The 16,195-nt window shown below is 53.9% G+C and overlaps 1 protein-coding gene across 2 annotated transcripts in view; it reads right to left on the bottom strand.

Moving 5' to 3' along the window:
• Positions 1-15,979, bottom strand: part of RHBDL3 (rhomboid like 3) — a 51,517-nt gene extending 35,538 nt beyond the window's left edge. For both annotated transcript variants that reach the window (XM_081029177.1, XM_081029176.1), the window contains exons 1-3: positions 15,731-15,979; positions 14,171-14,194; positions 172-330 (exon numbers count right to left, since the gene is read on the bottom strand). In XM_081029177.1, coding sequence (XP_080885303.1) covers positions 172-330; positions 14,171-14,194; positions 15,731-15,841 — 294 coding nt within the window. In that variant the 5' untranslated portion in view covers positions 15,842-15,979. The remainder of the gene's footprint in view (positions 1-171; positions 331-14,170; positions 14,195-15,730) is intronic.
• Between the last annotated feature and the right edge of the window lie 216 nt (positions 15,980-16,195).

The following is a 16,195-nucleotide window of genomic DNA, read 5'->3' as shown; positions in this document are numbered from 1 at the left end:
AGCACTGAGAGACAAAGAGAAGACGGGTCCTTGGTGATGTGCTTTCATCGGCTGAAGCCTGGACTTTTTCAGGGCTCTAGGCCAACAGATCCCTTTTCTTGCCCATAAGGGTCCTATAAGCCACAACCCCCACACGGGCCCTCCCAGCAGCGAGGGCCCCAGAGCGCTCACCAGGTTGACAAAATCCTGGTAGCAGATCTGCCCATCGGCGTGGCTGTCAGCGAGAGCCAGGAGCACGTCCCTTTTGTGCGGGTCCAGCTTGGAGCTGTGGCTCTCCAGGAGGCTGCGGAACTTGCCTGTGCTGATGTAGCCCGTGTTCCCTGGGTCAAACTGAAGGAGAAGCACAGATAGGCAGGGGGTCAGCGGGGCTCTGCTCCCCCGGCTCAGCACTGCCGCCAGTGCCCCATCTCCATCGCCACTGGCCAGCGCCTGTCCCCAGCCCTCCGCCCACAGAAGCCCAGGCGGCAAGCGTCTGGGATGTTTCCAAGGCCCCCATGGGAAACATCCAAATAGGGGATGGACAACCACTGACAATCTTAGAAGGCCCTGGAGACCTTCACCCACTTCAATCATCTGATGCCTGGTGTGTGGATAAGGAAACTGAGGCTCAGAGAGGTTAAACTCCCTCCACTCCTGACCCTGGACAAGAGGAAAGAGGGAATGAAAAGGTGATGCATGCAACATCGGGGGTCTGGGCTGGCAGGACCCCAGTGGGGAATGCTCAAAGCCCAGGGAGCAGGCCACACAGCCTTGCGAGTCCTTCCCCATCCAGCTGCTGGTCTCCTCCATGCCCATACCCATGTACACCCCACACCCCAGCACACAGGGTGGGGCAGGGCTCCCCAAAGGCACGGTGCTCTGAGTTTCGTCTGTTGACACTGCCCTTTTACCCTCTGCAGCTCTGTACAGGTGGGTCCCTCTGCCTAGGATTCCTTTCTTCCTTGGTTACCCCAGGAGACTCCGGCTTACCCTTCCCATCTCCTCGGATGTCCTAGCTCTGGGAAGACTCTCCTCAGACACGGTCTGCACCTTGGACAGATCTCCAACCCCTACCCCACACTGCTCTCCAATTGGCTACTTTGGCCTCCTCATTTGACTGATGGTTCCTGGAAGGCAGCATCACAACTGATCTCTGGTGCTTAGCACAGAGCCCGACATGATCAGCGTTCAATAAAGATTTGTTGGGTGAATAAAAAGTGGATGTTCGGATGAATAGACAGGTGCTATTTTCCAAGGAAAGTCTCACTGGTTCAGTTAGAAAAGGATCTTATGCCTCTCACAGAAGAAGCCCATAACCTTTCTGCCCCTCTTCCATAGCCCCTCTTTCCTCACGGAACCCACCCAATCAATGTCCCCCCACAGCACACACCCTGCTAGGAAATGACACTAATCACCTCTTGTGGATACTGAGAGCTTTCCTGCTCACAAAGGCTTCTCCACAAGAGTTCATGCGTCTTGGAGACGCTGCAGTGAGTTGCTGATTTTTAAAATATTTTTATTGGGGAATATTGGGGAATAGTATGTTTTTCCAGGACCCAACAGCTCCAGGTCAGGTCATTGCTTTCAATCTAGTTGCGGAGGGCGCAGCTCACTGGCCCATGTGGGAATCAAACCGACAACTCCGCTGCATAGAGCTCATGCTCTAACCAATTGAGCCAGCCGACTGCCTCGAGTTGCTGAGGTTTGATAAACAGTGTGATTTCCATGTGTGCATGACAAGAGAGCCCAGAAGACCAAACCCACGTTTCCCCCTTTTATAGATAAGGGCGATGAAGACTATGGTAGGAAGGCATTCCCCAGACAATCCAAGAGAAATAGCCAAGAGTCACAAGTCCTGGGCTATTTCAATTCTCCCCGAAACTCAACAAGAGAAGACATCTCTAAAGGAGGCCTACTTAAAAACCTGCGTGTGTTTCCACCCTGAACCCCAAACACCAGATTTCAGGGATGACACCCATCTGGTGCACATAATAGAGCATTTTGGAAAACTCACCTACCCCTGCTCCATAAAGATCTTTAAGGAAAAAAATTCCTAATATTTCTGAGTGTTTTCATGAGGTCAAATACTGTTTTAAATACATTATGTATATAAATTTCTCTTACCTCACACAACAACCTTTTGAAGTGGGTCCTGTTATTATCCCCGTATCACAGATAAGGAGATAGCGGCATGGGAAAATGAGCACAGAGAGGTTAAGTGACAAGCCAGCAGGTGGCACAGCCAGAGTTCCACATAGACCGCTTAGCACGACTCTTTTCCACCACTGGTTGCCACTGACTTTCAGACTCCAGGGCTGCCCTGATGCTCAGAAGAAAAGTTTAAGGATCAAAGAGGCAAGTGTTGACCCAGGAGAGGAGTGGGCTCTAGGAGTCTCACAGGCCCACTCAAAACAGATTTTTACAGAGGAAGGAACCTCAAACCAGCACAGTTCTCACCTCCTTATTGCTCAGACAGGAAAGTGACAATGTCAGCCTGGGATCCCTCCCATCCCCATAGGCTGGCACAGGCCATGGGGACTCACCAGTCTGGACCCTGGCCAGGCCTGGTCCCTCATGGCCGTCGTTCCTGGTGGGCTGATGAGGGATGGGGTGGGGGATGGAGAGCAGGCCTGAGTCGTGGGAAAATCCACCCTTGGTTCTCCCACCCCCACAAGCGCTGCAGAGGGGCAGTGGTCTGTCACACAGCATGGAGTCTATCCTACCTCAGCCCAGGAGGAGATGCCCAACGGCCTTGCATTTATTTGCTGGGAGCAGAGATACAAATCCCCTCTCAGGGGCAGCCTCAGAGGCTTGAGGGGGTAGTGGGGCAGAGGGGCTGGGATCAGGCATGGGCCCCTCTCCCTTATTCCAGCTCCAGACAAAGAACCACCTGCTCCCGTTCCCCCTCCCCCTCCAGGGCTCCCTGCTGTTGTCCTAGTGACAGGGGCTGCCCTGTGGCTCCCCAAGCCCCAGCCCCCACCACGGCCTGCCAGCCCTGCCCCAAGCACATTACAGACTCCAGACTGCAGAGAATGAGCTGGAATCAGGCCGAGCTTTGCGTCTCTGCCAAAACTCTACCTTTCTTGCCAGGACCAGACAGGCCAGACAAAGGAGGTCATCGCTACCCTAATAATGAGGCCTCAGAAATCAAGGAGGGTGACCAGTGGGGAGGGAGAGGCGGGGACGGGGCTGGCTGCCTGGCCTCCACATACACGGGACACCTTCCAACCACCACCCCCAACATCTGGGACGATGAAGGCAAGAGCAGAGGCTGACAGTAGGCCTGGGGCACAGGGCCGGCGGGAGGCAGAGAGGGAGACAAAGGGAGAAAGAAACCGAGAGGGAGCCCAAGAGAGAAAGAAACCGAGAGAGAGCCCAAGAGAGACCGTGTGCAGAGGAGGGAGAGAGGTAGGTCCCTGTGCCCGGGAAGGAAGCTGAGAGCAAATGAAGGAGCAAGGTAAAATCCCAATCTTGTCTCTGCCACTAACCAGTTTATACAATATAGGGTAACCGTGTGGAGCCGTAATCACCTCTTCTATCAAGCGGGTAGGGTCCCCTTGGGTTGTGGTGGGTTAAAACAAACCCAGAGCAATGCTCTCCAGGACCCAGGTCACCCGGACTCAGTGTCCAGCTCCAACTGCCTCATTCGCAGCAAAGCAGGGAGCACCCCTGTCACAGCACATTTCCTTCAAGTCCAGCCCTGGGAGATGAGATCATACCAGTTACGTGGCTTGGAGCTTTGGGGGAAACACTCTACCAATGCAATTTCCTTCTTAATAATGCGCCGAAGGCCCTGAAGCTCCCAGGCACGGGAGCCTCCTGCCCTGGATTCACCTGCTTTCAGCAATGGAGTGCTCTGGGATGAGGTCTGGGCTGGGTGGGTTGGAGGCAGCCTGAGGCTGTGAATGGGCCACAGGCAGGGGCCCAGCGGGGAGCCAGGGGTCGGGAGCGTCCTGCAGCTGCCTCCTGAATAGGGCCCGGCGCTGTGGAGGGCGGGGGAGGCCAAGTCCACATTCAGGCTGAGTGGAGAATGCAGGCGGCAGAGGGAGGAGGAAGACACAGTGAGGGGCCGCCCCTGCCGCAGCTCCCGCCCACCTGCCGGGGCCTTGCAAAAAGCAGCGAGAGGCTCTGTGGGGGCAGGCTCCGGGGACTTTAATCCTACCAGCACCCTCTGGCCCCTTAATCCTCTAGGTCTCCAGTTTCCCCTAGCCAGGGGCCCTCCACACACTTTGCCATATATCCCATGTCCCACCCTGGACCCCTTCCTAACACACTTATGACCTAGGCTGGGAAAAGGACCCACAGAAGTCTCTCTATATTGTTGCCACCTAGGGCTCCGTCTCCCGTCTGTCTGAGTCGTCTCCCGTCTGTCTGAGTCTGTCTGAGTCGGGGGAGAGTTCCGGAAGGAACCCCTGCCCCCAGCTGCTGTGCTATCTTGGGCAGATCACTAAGCACACTGACTCAGTTTCTCTATCAGTCACATGGTAGGAACTCTTCTCAGGGAGGTGTACGGGGGTCCATTCCACCCCTGAGCGTATAAGCATACCACATGCAAACAGGGGATGGGGAAAGAGAAATCCACAATGCTTTGGGCCCATGGGGACAGCTGATCTATTCTGCATCCTTGCTCAAAGGGTGATGGGAAATTCGGAGTCAGGATCAGACAGCTCCACGTGGGGGGCTAGGGAGGAGTCAGTGCTGTCACCTGGTGACACTGGGGAGAGGGGCAGCAGGCCAGGGAATCATAACCCACGGTCCAGGGGAGCTGAAAGATACCTCCATGGTTTTCACACTACTTTGCAGAGTTCTAGGGGCTGTGGGACCACCAGGGCTCAGAGGGGTGGGAAGGGGGTTGCTGAGCAGCCCCTGTGAGTTGTTTTATGTTTTGGCCCTCTGCCTTCTCCCTGGTTGAACAGTACAGTAAGAGCTGTATATGTGGAACGCCTGTTAGGTATCAGGCACTGCTTTCCTGGACCCTCACGTCACCCTATGTCCTGCTTTGCCTGGTTGATACCTACTGTCTGAACATGATTAGTGCCCCAATCACCCTCAAAATGGTCCCCATTTGGATGATGAATTATATCATCCTGCCATTTAAACCTCAGAACAACCCTATGAAGCAGATACTATCATGGGTAGAAAAACAGGGCGTCGCGAGCTGGGTTGGCCAAGTTTGAACGCCTGGTAATTAGTGCAGACGGACGGACATCCAGGTGGAGGGGCCCAGAGGCTGCACTCTCCCATCATTAGGGTGCTGTGGCTAAAAAAGAGTTAGGGACACCCTAGTTCAATCCTGTCATTCATTCAACAAACATCTACTAAGAACTGACCATGTGGCAGGCATCACGCTCAGTGTGTGGATGGGGAAGTGGGGGTAGAGAACAAAAGAAACTCGCTCCATGTGGGAGGAGTTAGTGGTCAGGTGGGAACAGGCGCTCTGGGTGGTGAGCACTCAGTGTGAGACACGGATGACGTAGGAAAAAAACATGGGGACAGGTGTTTTCTGGGGACAGTTCAGGGTTTCTCCATGGGGGCTGGTTAGTCCAGCTTTGTTTTTCGCTGTCCGGTTCAGCTGTATGAAATACAACTGGCTCAGGATTTCCCAGTGCGTGTTTTCACAGCATTAGGATGCTATGGCTGAAAAAAATAAAAGTTAGGGAGACCCTAGTTCAATCCTCTCCTTTACCAGGCCCATGATGCTACATGAAATAAAGGTTCTGTGGTCCCCTAAGTTTGGGAAACCCTTTTGGAAGGGCATGATGCAGAAAACCATATTAAGATCTCAATAAGGTTTTGCAGCGGAGAAACTTGTCTGATTTTCTTCTGCCCAGCATTTCCCAAACTTACTAGATCTTTGATCATAGTATTTTTTTTCTCCCCACAGCAACACTCCACGAAACACTTTGGGGAAAATGCATGAGTCCATAGCAGAATCATGGTTCCCTTTTGTGAAGCCCGGCCCTGTTATGGGTGGTTCCAAGCCAGCCTTTGGCCTCCGTCTTATGAGTGGTGCAGGCTTTCAAGGCAGTTGACGCTTTGTCTGGAGTCCTTCAGCAAAGTTAGAAGTCTGCCAGATCCAGGCTCCAATCAGAGGGTGGAGGGGGACGGCAGGCCCCAGGAGAGGCTGAACAGTCAGCGACTGGCCTGATGGGCCACTGGGCTGAGCTCTCAGAGAACAAATCTTGCACAAGGGATTGCCTGCTCAGCACCCAGGACAGCGGCACCGCTTCTCCCTTCCCACTCTCCCCCACAGGCCAGTGAGCCAGGCCGAGGCTTCAGAATTTACCCAGCAGCAGTGAAGCAGAAGAGAAATATAAAAAGGAACACATCTATTTTACAACTATTCTGTATGTGTGATTCGCACAAACTTCACTCCCAGGACAATTATACGTCTGGTCCCAGCTCCCAGCATTTGCATTCCCCTCGCTCTCCCAGGAGGACCCTTTCCCTATTCTTGATCTAGAGAGGCCAAGGACCTCAGGGAGGGGCTATGGGCACTTTCAAGGCCCCCAAAGGCAGCACCTGGGGTGCCATCCTGGTGAAGGCCTCTCAGGTCTGAAAGGTTGGGACCTAGAATGAAAGGGAGGCTTCCACCCTCAGACTGCCTCTTCTGTCCCCCAACACAGAATGAGCCCTGGGAAATGACCACAGGGCAAGTGTGCTGGAATACGGGAAGGTGCAGGCAGCTGCCCCTGTGGGGTGTCACCACGGCTCATCTGCTAGCTCCTTGCACCATTGCCCGGCTTCTCAGCAGAGAAGAATTAATGAGGCTGCCCAGGGGGTGATGGCTCAGAAGAGCTGTCCCCACCCAACAGCCAGAGCCCACCAGGGAAAGCAGCCCATTCATGGATATTTACAGCCCCATAAATTAGGTCTAGGCCTGCAGCTGCCAGGGTCAGGAGGCAAGGTTAGGGCAGTAACAGCTTGTTCTTCCCGTTCTCCTTCCTCACAAATGAGGATGATAACTCACCTCATAGAGAAAAACCACTTCACACCATTTCTCTGACTTTTCTCCTCTGAAATACTGATTTTCGCCAATATTTCATTGCTTTTATTCTCACACCAATCCTAGAATAAGTGCGATCAGTCCCATTTAACAGATACAGAAACTGAGGTACACAGAGATCAAGGACCTGCCTGAAGCCACTCCTGGTGAGTAGAATGGGGCGCCATACAGCCTGTTCCAAGCTGGGGCTGGGAGTGGATTTTCAAAGATCTCAAGCGTCCCTGGAAGAAGAGTGACTGCTTCCTATAAAACAGGTCTGACCCCTCCTGCTCCTGGGTCTCCCCACATGGAGCACGAGGGGCCCTGATGCTCCCCTGGGACTGGCCAGGCCAGGCCTCTGACAGCTGGTGAAGCTCGGGTGATTCTAGGATTCCATTATTATTTCTCTTCCTTCAGCTACCACCGCAGGGGGCTGCAGAGGCAGCTCATCTCTCTCAAAGGGCTTCTCCCAGAAGCCCCCAGACAGGTTCCTGAGCATTCCCCCTCCTGTACGTCAAACAGTAAACCCCAGGATCTGAGATTCACAGGCTGATTAGGGAGCGAGAACACCCTCCCCTCAGCAAAGAATCAGGCATCCTGGCCTGAATCCAGCTGAGCCTCTGGACAATCAGCATGTTTCCAGAAAACTACCCAGCTCTCTCAATACCCGAGCCGTGAGGGGAAGAAGAGCTCTCAGGCTTCCCCTGAAACGCCGGAAATTGGCATTGGGTGGGTACTGAGGAGTGGGGGGCCACCTCTTTCCACCAGGCCCTGGCCCCCTCCACCTGACAGAGATTCTGCTTCTGCTCTTTCAGCCCTGCCCCACCCCCAAGAAGGCCTTGGCGGTGCACAGGCTCTGAGGGGGCAGCTAGGGCTGTGATTCAGAGGCAGGCCCCTTGGGTCCCCAGGAACAGACGTAATGCCCCTGCTGACTCATCCAGGCTCAGCCATCACAGCTGCCTGGGGACTAAAGCCAAGTCACAGCCACAAAGCAGGAGTCCCAGGGGATCCCCAGGCAGGGAGAGGGAGAAGTAGGAGCGAGGGGGGAGCAGGGGGGAGGGGATGTCAGACATCTGCCCATCCCTACCCCTTCAGCCTAAACCTACTTCCTCCTGCTGCTTCTCCTGGAAGCCACCAAAAGAATGAGCACTGAGAGAATCCAGGGTGAAGGAGTCTGCCTGCGCCTCGAAGGCAGACTTCTGACCAGGAGCAGGGTGGGCAGGACAAAGGGTCACCGAATTCTTTCCCCTTTTGTGGCCCTCTGCCTTGTGCACAAACACACCCATTCCTCTGCAGAAAGTCCTCATTTGCTGTGTCTTTGGGCAAGCCCCGCCCCCTTGGGCCTCAGTTTCCTTCTTGTAAAGGGGAAAGTACCACTCACCTCCACAGGGCTACAGAGAGATTAAAACGAGACAAGGACGTATGTGCACACAGCAGACACTCAAATGTTTACTCTCAAAGAAATATTTTCCACCTTAAACTTGCACCTTACTTCAAAAGAGCTGATGGGGGGACACATGGGGGAGGGGGCTACCACCAGGGGTTCACAACTGGAGATACACACTGACTCATTTCCTTAACACTGGAGAGAGCCCTGGGCCCAACCTTTTTCATCCTTCCCCCACTGCCATGCAGGCCGGCCAGCCAGTGAGCAGCAGGGAAACACTTGGGCGTCAGCACTCCCCCAGGCAGCCTCCGTCCCAAAGCTGCTCTCCTTTCTCTCTGGGAAGTTCAGGGGAATGTGGTTGTCTAGCTCCTGTCCTGAAGAAGTCAGCTTGCTAGGGTGGAAAGAACCCAAGATTGGAGGTCTGGACACTCTGATTCGAGACCTAACTACTCCATGTCAGAGATTATTTTAAAATCAGTATTAATTTCTTGAAATTCCAGTAACAGGATATCGACAACCATATTTATCGGGTGCTCACTACATACCATGCCAAATGCTATACACACACGTATCTCGCGAGGTCTCACAGCAACCCCGAGGGGATGGTATTATTCCAAGCAGCTTATAGATGAGAAAACGAAAACTGAGGCTTAGCGGGGTTACCTGGCTTGCCCATTGCCACACAGCTAGGAGGAGACCTGGGACTTGAGCCAGATAGGGGCATCCTCTCCACTGCCTTAGTCACTCAGGGTGACAAGTAAACAAACAGAAATCTGCAGGGCCTGGTGGTAGGAACACAGCAGAGGTGGGCTGTAGTCAGGTCTGACACGACTGCACCATGTGACCTCAGAAGGTCACTGATCTCTGTTTCTTCGCTTGCAAAATGAGTGATTTGGACAAGATGCTTCTACCCACCTTCTAATGACCCATGGTGCTTGAGGTGGTAGAAGCCCCCGAGGGCCAACATGAGTGAGGCAGGTCCACGGTCAGCACCTGCTCCTGGAGAGGAGATTTGAACCCAAGACAACTCATGCAGGACTGTAGTTGGATTTGTTGTTTGCTTGCCCATGTGTGTACCTGTTATGTGTCAGGCAGCCAGACAGACAAGCATACCATCTCAGATCCCTTGGTCCTACTGTTCAACTGCTATCCAGTGCATTTCTATGAGTGGTCAGGAATAAAAGCGTTAATTTGGCATGAGTGACGGGTCACTGGGGCAGAAGGGTGGGTAAGTCCACAGCCTCAAGGGCCCTGCTAAGGGGTTGAAGGTGCAGTGGCTTTGTCCCTCTCTGGGAACCCCTCTCTGTAGTTAATTGTGTTCCAGGGGTGGCCCCCAATGACCCTGTTTATGGGATAGTGTTTTTTTCTGCAGTCCCTCACTAATCCATTCAGCAGTCTCATCTGAACTTTTTGCCAGCAACCAGAACCCCCTTAAGCCAGCTTGCAGAAGGACTGCAAACGAGGTGGGCTTCAGGGTCAAGCAAAGGGAAGACCACCAGGCTGGAGGGAAGGGGGTTGGGCAGGGGAGACACCGGGGAAAGCAAGCAGAAAAACCCTCTGGGCTCAGAAGTGGCTCTCTCCAGGAGCCTGGACTGGGAAGGAGCTGGTTTAGAGAGGCTGCTGCCCTTCCTCTGGGGATCTGGTTTTCAGAAGTGGCTCTGTGCTTATCTGATTCCCAGTCAAAAGAGCGTTGGCGAATGTCTACTGGTTATCAGACATTGTGAACAGTTTCCACTTCCTTTTAATTCCCACAGTCACCCTGGAATTAAAGAGGACCACCTCCATTTTACAGAGGAGGAAATTGAGGCTCGGAGAGCTAATGTCACTTGCCCCCAATCACAAAGGCGGTAAGGCTTGAATCCAGCTCTACCTGATTCTACATCCAGGGTTCTGTCATCAGCAGCCCACCTAAGCAAAGCAGCCTCGTGTCCTGGTTATCGCACTTTATAATTTCAGTGGAACCATCAAGACTTGTCCACTTTTCTTCTGGGAGATCAGCAAAGTTGGGGTCTCTTTTTGGGGTCTGGGAAATGCATACTCCCCATGGGCAGGGAAAAAAAGAGCCACAATCAAGTTATTATCAGTTCCTTTTTCCTCTTGCTTGTTTGAACTTGAAAGCAATTGTGCTGTGTGAATTAACCACTCTGCTCCACTCCCTTTTACTCATTAAACATTTGCAGATCTTAAAGGCATTTGTGAGGGTGAACCTGGAAATGGTTCTCCAGCTCCAGAAGCCCTTTATGGGTTAACTGGGCTCCAGGCCAACATCTGCCACTCACCTGGCTATTTGACCTTGGGTCTGTGAGGGCACCTCCCTGGAGTTCAGGAAGGGGCTGAGAGTGAGACTGGCAAAGCATAACCCTAAAAAGAGGAGGCTGTAGGAAAGCTATGGAACAAATACATCTATAAAGCAATTACTAAAAAGTACATTACATGAGCAAAATTGTAAATATTAGTGGAACAGATGAGAAACCTAAAATACACCCAACCACACATAAAAATTTACCAAATGATACCATTTCTCAAACAATGTATAAAGGAAGCGTTTCTTAATAGGTGATGCTGGTGTAACTGGATAGGAATAAGATCTGGATGGATGGAGTAAAGCACGGGATTTTATTTTAATCACAGAAAAAGTATAGAAAGTGGAAGTGTATATTTATGAGATCTGAAAAGGGATGAAAACTGTCTCAGGTCCGAAGTAACAGAAGGAATCCTGAAGGGAAAGCCCAACAGATTCAACAATACAAAAATAAGACATTTTTACTATACCGTACTATACTACAGTAGGATACTATATGATACTATGTAGTATTATCACACTACAAATACCATGATATAACAACAGACAAATATTTATGGTAACTTTAAAATCTAATATTTAGGAAAACCACGAAGATCCCAAAGATATGAAAAGACAATTCCCAAGCAGAAGTTAAAATAGGAAACAAATACATGGGACAGGTTTCCTACCTGCGGCAACTTCTGGGACGCCTGGGAAAGACTAAGGAGGGTTGAGGAGGGAAGCCATGCCACACACCTGCTTGAGCAGACCAGACAAATGCTCAGAATGCCAGGGGGGCAGATGGATAAACTTCCAAGGAACTGGGGACACCTGTTTTCTTCACCTTCAACTCCCACAAAAGGCATCCCGACCATTTGGTTGAGGGCTGACCACATAAGACCAAAAGGCAAGGTCATGGCTTCTAGTCCTTGGGGTCCTTAGCTTCATACTGGGTCAAAACTGCTCTACGTGCTGAAGAACTAGACAGCATGGAGGGACTGGTCCAATTCTATCCCTTCCTCCTGGAAAAAGGTCCCAGCAGATCCCAGTTTAAAACCAGGTGACCACTGGTGTCCCCTTGATCCTGGGGGAGGAGGACTGACTGGAGCGAGCCTCCCACCCCACTGACCTCTGGAAAACGAACTCCAGGGTGGCATCAGCGTGCAGGGACTCTGACAGGTGTGGTATGAGTCCCACACCATTCACCACAGAGTGACTCGGCAGGGCTGTCTAATTCAGTAAGAGATGGTAGGGAGGCTGCCTGCAACCCCCAGGCAAACGTGCTTTCCAACGTGCACCAAGTTCACCATCCCTAAATCCTACCTTTACACAGACCCAGAGGAAGGGACAAGAAGGGTAAAACACTTCAGCTTTCTGTATCACCTGGCATCTTTCGGAAGTCGTGTGTCCATTTGTGCAGCTTCATTCCTACTCTTCACGTAGCCCTATCAGGGGAATGGTCCAGGGGTGGCTTCACAAAGTTGGGGGACAATTGCAGAGGGGCTGAATGTCTGCCAGAGGTCAAGCCCTGCTCTGGAGCAGCTCTGCTTCAATACAAAGCACCAACAGGAAGGAAGATGACAAAAATGGGCTTCTCATGTTGCCCGAGGGACAGAAAGTAGATAGGCAAAACTTGCTGTGAGAAAGAATAGTTTGTCCAAAGTAAGTTTTAAGAGGTTCTTTCCTAGAATTCATTTTGCTTGTCCAGAATGGTTTCTGAGTGGGCGTTCTCGGAAGGAGGGAGATGGTCTTTGTGACATTCAGGACCTCCCTCCAGTGGGAGAAACTTTATTTCATAGCCCACCCTCTGCTACTCGGTGCTATACATCCTCTCTGCTCCCTCGAGTTCCAAATTCTTCCTACTAAATGTTTTCCTCCTTTCAGCCAAATAGTTCATTGTAAAATGTAAACACACACACAGAGACCCGCAAGGGAAATTAATCAAATGAGAAAGACTGACACAAGCAGAGAATAAAAGAAGGCTACACTGTGTTCCAGGTGCTGATTCGAAACTCGACAAGAGGTGCGAAGGGCTGGCAGTTTGCTGGCCGTGGTGCGTGGTGCGAGTGGCAGCAAGCGGCTCCCTCGTGCCTCAGGGCATCAGGCCAGCAGCTGCTATACTCTTGGATGGAGGGAGAGTGGGTGGAGCTCAGGAGCAGCGGGAGAGAAGCACTAGCCCATCGGGACAGGAACTGCTGGATGTTTGCCCCAAACCCACCCCAGGCCTTGTGTTACCGTGGGTGACACCCCCATATCCCCACCCAAGGCCTGCCATGTCTTTCAAGCTGCAATTCCACGTGTTTGATCCCACGTGGCCATCTGCATTTAGCTAGCTCCTCCAATTGAACTTGTCTGAAACCTAAATTGTCATTTTGCTACCCCCTCCCCCCAACCCTGACTTCTTTTTCCTCCTCGATTCAGAATCTCAAAGTTATATATGTGGTTCACTTCATGTGGTCAGGTCCAGCGAGATCTTCCAATTCTCCCGTCACCACGCCCCCTTCCTTTCCTCTCTTACTGTCACCTTGTATGTCAGGGTGCTCAGATTCATGCACTGCAGCAGTCTCCTAGCTAGCATCTCTCGTCTGTACCACTAGCCCACCGTCACATATTAAGAGAATCTTCCCAAAGCATGGCTTGGATCCCGTAACAAACCTTTCAAAGGCTTCCCCTGCCTGCAACAGGATAAGGTCTGGTCCAAGCTACTTTTTCAGCTGTCTCTCCCTCTGACCAAACACATTCCCTCTGGCCAGACTGGTGTATTCAAGTTGCACAAACCTCATGGCACAATCATTGTCACCCCAGGACCCCGATGTTCACCATTTCCCCACCGTGGGACATCTCTTACCTCTCCTCCTTCTGCATGGTGGAATAGAGACAGAAAGAAATACACCGCACCACACTACATGAGTACCAAGCCAAGAAGAGAACCATTTCCTGGCTGAAGGTCAAATGTTCATCTCCAGATTCCAAAGTTGGCACTCCCAACTCCGTTCCCCACACCTAGACTCTAGGCGTGGCAAATAATCACTTACTAATTTCCCTAATCCCCTCCACTCCTGCCACAAAATTAGAGTCAACTTTCAAAAGAGCCCCTATTGTGAGTAACTCTCCAAGGAGGCAGATTTGACTTTGGGGTGGCTGTGGATTTATGATGGTGGAGGCAGAGAAGGGAGTTAACCTAAGCCCTCCCCCCACCTCTCCAGCCCTGATTGCAATCCCTTGACATATAGCAAACATCCCAGGCTTTCAATATGCATTGTCCAATTTCCACATAGTATAAACCCAGCTCTAGGAAGCGGAGTTGAGGGTAGGCGGGAGGGAAGGATTTCTCAGTAGAGCCCACCCCCTCCTCCTGAAACCTGGAGAGCAGTGAAGAGCAGTGTCGTTCAGTCCCAGAGATGCACTAAGCCACTCCCCCACCCAACGTCACCATCTCAGGAGTGCAGAGCTAGGGAAGCCCACGCAAGCAGGGAGAGAGACATTTGGGGGAGGGCTGGAAGGAAGGGGTGGGGGGATTTAACCGCTCACGTACCTGATCAAACAGGACTTTCCAGTGCTGGTGGAGAGGGAGACCATGCAGGAGAGAAGAGGAGAGAAAGAAACACATTTATCACCAAGGTTTCTGTAGCCCCTTAATATTTTGACATAGCTTCCCAGACGCTCCCCAGGTTCAGGGACCCACCACAGGAGACCAAGGAACACCTGGGAAGAGCTCCCCAAATAAGTTTGCACTGAGCAAAGGGAGGAAACTCAAGTGAGGGAAGAGGGAGGAGTGTCCCTCTTTCCAAGACAGGTGGGCAGGAGGGATAAGCAGAACAAGGGTGATTCCGAAAGATGACTAAACAAAGATGTCCAACTCTGTCGAGGGCCTCTAATAACTTCTAATTACCTATAAAGTTTATATCCACATCTACTCCCTGGCCTGGGAATGCACGCCCAGGTTTCATTCCATCAGACCTGCTGCAGCTGTCCCTTACTCAGGAAAACTCACCCCTGCACAAGCACTAACATTTTGCCTGCAGTTTGGGAGGAAGGGGCTCCTCCAATGCGCTGAAACCCACCCAGTCTCTTCCAAGACTGAATCTAAGCGGTGAGAACACGAAGTCCTACCAGGGCTGTGGGACCAGAGGCAGGTGAGAGGTTTGATTGTGTGAGTCAAAGGAAGGGAAGGTGTTAAGTCTCCCCCGGGCACATTCAGAGTATCCCGCTTAGGTTTGGTCGGGGGTGGGGGGAGGGAGGGGTCGGCGCCAGCTTCACTCCCGTTTCCTCTCGCGGAGAGCGACGCGGCCGGGCCCAGTGCGTGCCCAGTTTTCCCCTCTGTGCAGGGTACCCTCGGAAGGCAGGAGCTTAAGGAACTCCAGTTCCCAGGACTCCCCAGTGCCCGCTCCGCTGTGATGACTCCCAGGACCCGAGGAGGGGAGTCTCGGGCAGCAGATGGCAGGGAAGCCCTGCGGGGCAGCCACCTCCATCCTCGCCAGGGGACCGTCGCCCGCACCGACGAGGTCCAGGACTCCGCAGCCCCCTTCTGGGAGCAAAACCTCTCCCAGCACTCCTCTCCCTCCTCCCGCCGGGTTCAGGAGCAGCAGCCGGCTTTAATTTCAATCAGTGTCGCGATAGGGCAGGTGCTGGGCGAGAGCTAATCCGGGAGCCGAGTAGGGGGTCGCCAGACGGGTCAGCGCTGCCGGGTTCGGGCGACTCCGAGACGCCCGCTCCTTCCCTGGGCTCAGAGCCCTCAGGTCGCGAGTGGGAGGGGAGGGGGAATCACTGCTGTGACGCGGCCGCCTCTGCGGGAAAACGCCGTGTCCCGGGCACTGCACCAGCCGCGGGGAGGGGGATCCGAAGGCCGATGGGGCCCCAGCAAAGTGGCGGGGGCTGTGTCCCGCAGGGAAGACGCGAGAGCCCGAGGGGGGTGGCGCTCGCGCGTTTGGGGGAGACAGGTCCCTCCGCCCCCTGCAGCCCGCGGGGACCCGGCCAATCCCCGGCGCTCCCGCGTCACCTTGAACCTGCAAGTCGCCCCACGGGGGCGAAGTGGGGGCAGCTTTCCCCCCGAGACCCCCCAGAAAGTTTGCCCGGGCGGGGGAGGGGCACTCACGTCCTCCGGGGCCGCCGGCGGCCGCTCGTCGGCCTCGGGTTCCAGCTCCTCGATGCGCTCAGCCTCGGCGCAGGCGGCCACGGCGGGGCCCGGGCTGGGGTGCTCGCCCATGCCGGAGCGGGGCCCACCGCCGGCCGGCGGCTGCGGGGCTCGTCCCGGGGCGCCCGGCTAACTTTGCGCCGCGGCGGCCGCGCCGCTCGGGGGACTCAGTGCGCGCCGAGCCGCCTCCGCGCCGGCCCCGCCGCCCGCGCCCGCCCCCATGGCTCCGACCCCTGCGCCGCGGCGAGACCCCGGGACGCCGGCCCTTCCGCCGCCAAACTTCTACGCGCTCGCGGCCCGCGGGCCTCCGCCTGCGTCCCAGCCCCCACGCCGGGCTCCGAGGCGAGGGCGCCCTTGGGCCGGCCCCGGCCCCGCGGCTCCCCGCGCTCCCTTCCCGCTTCCCGCGGCCCCCGCGCCGCGCCGGAG

This window comes from Rhinolophus hipposideros (genome assembly GCF_964194185.1).
Source record: "Rhinolophus hipposideros genome assembly, chromosome: 20".
Classification (NCBI taxonomy): Eukaryota; Metazoa; Chordata; class Mammalia; order Chiroptera; family Rhinolophidae; genus Rhinolophus; species Rhinolophus hipposideros.
This window is presented reverse-complemented; position numbering and strand designations above follow the sequence as displayed.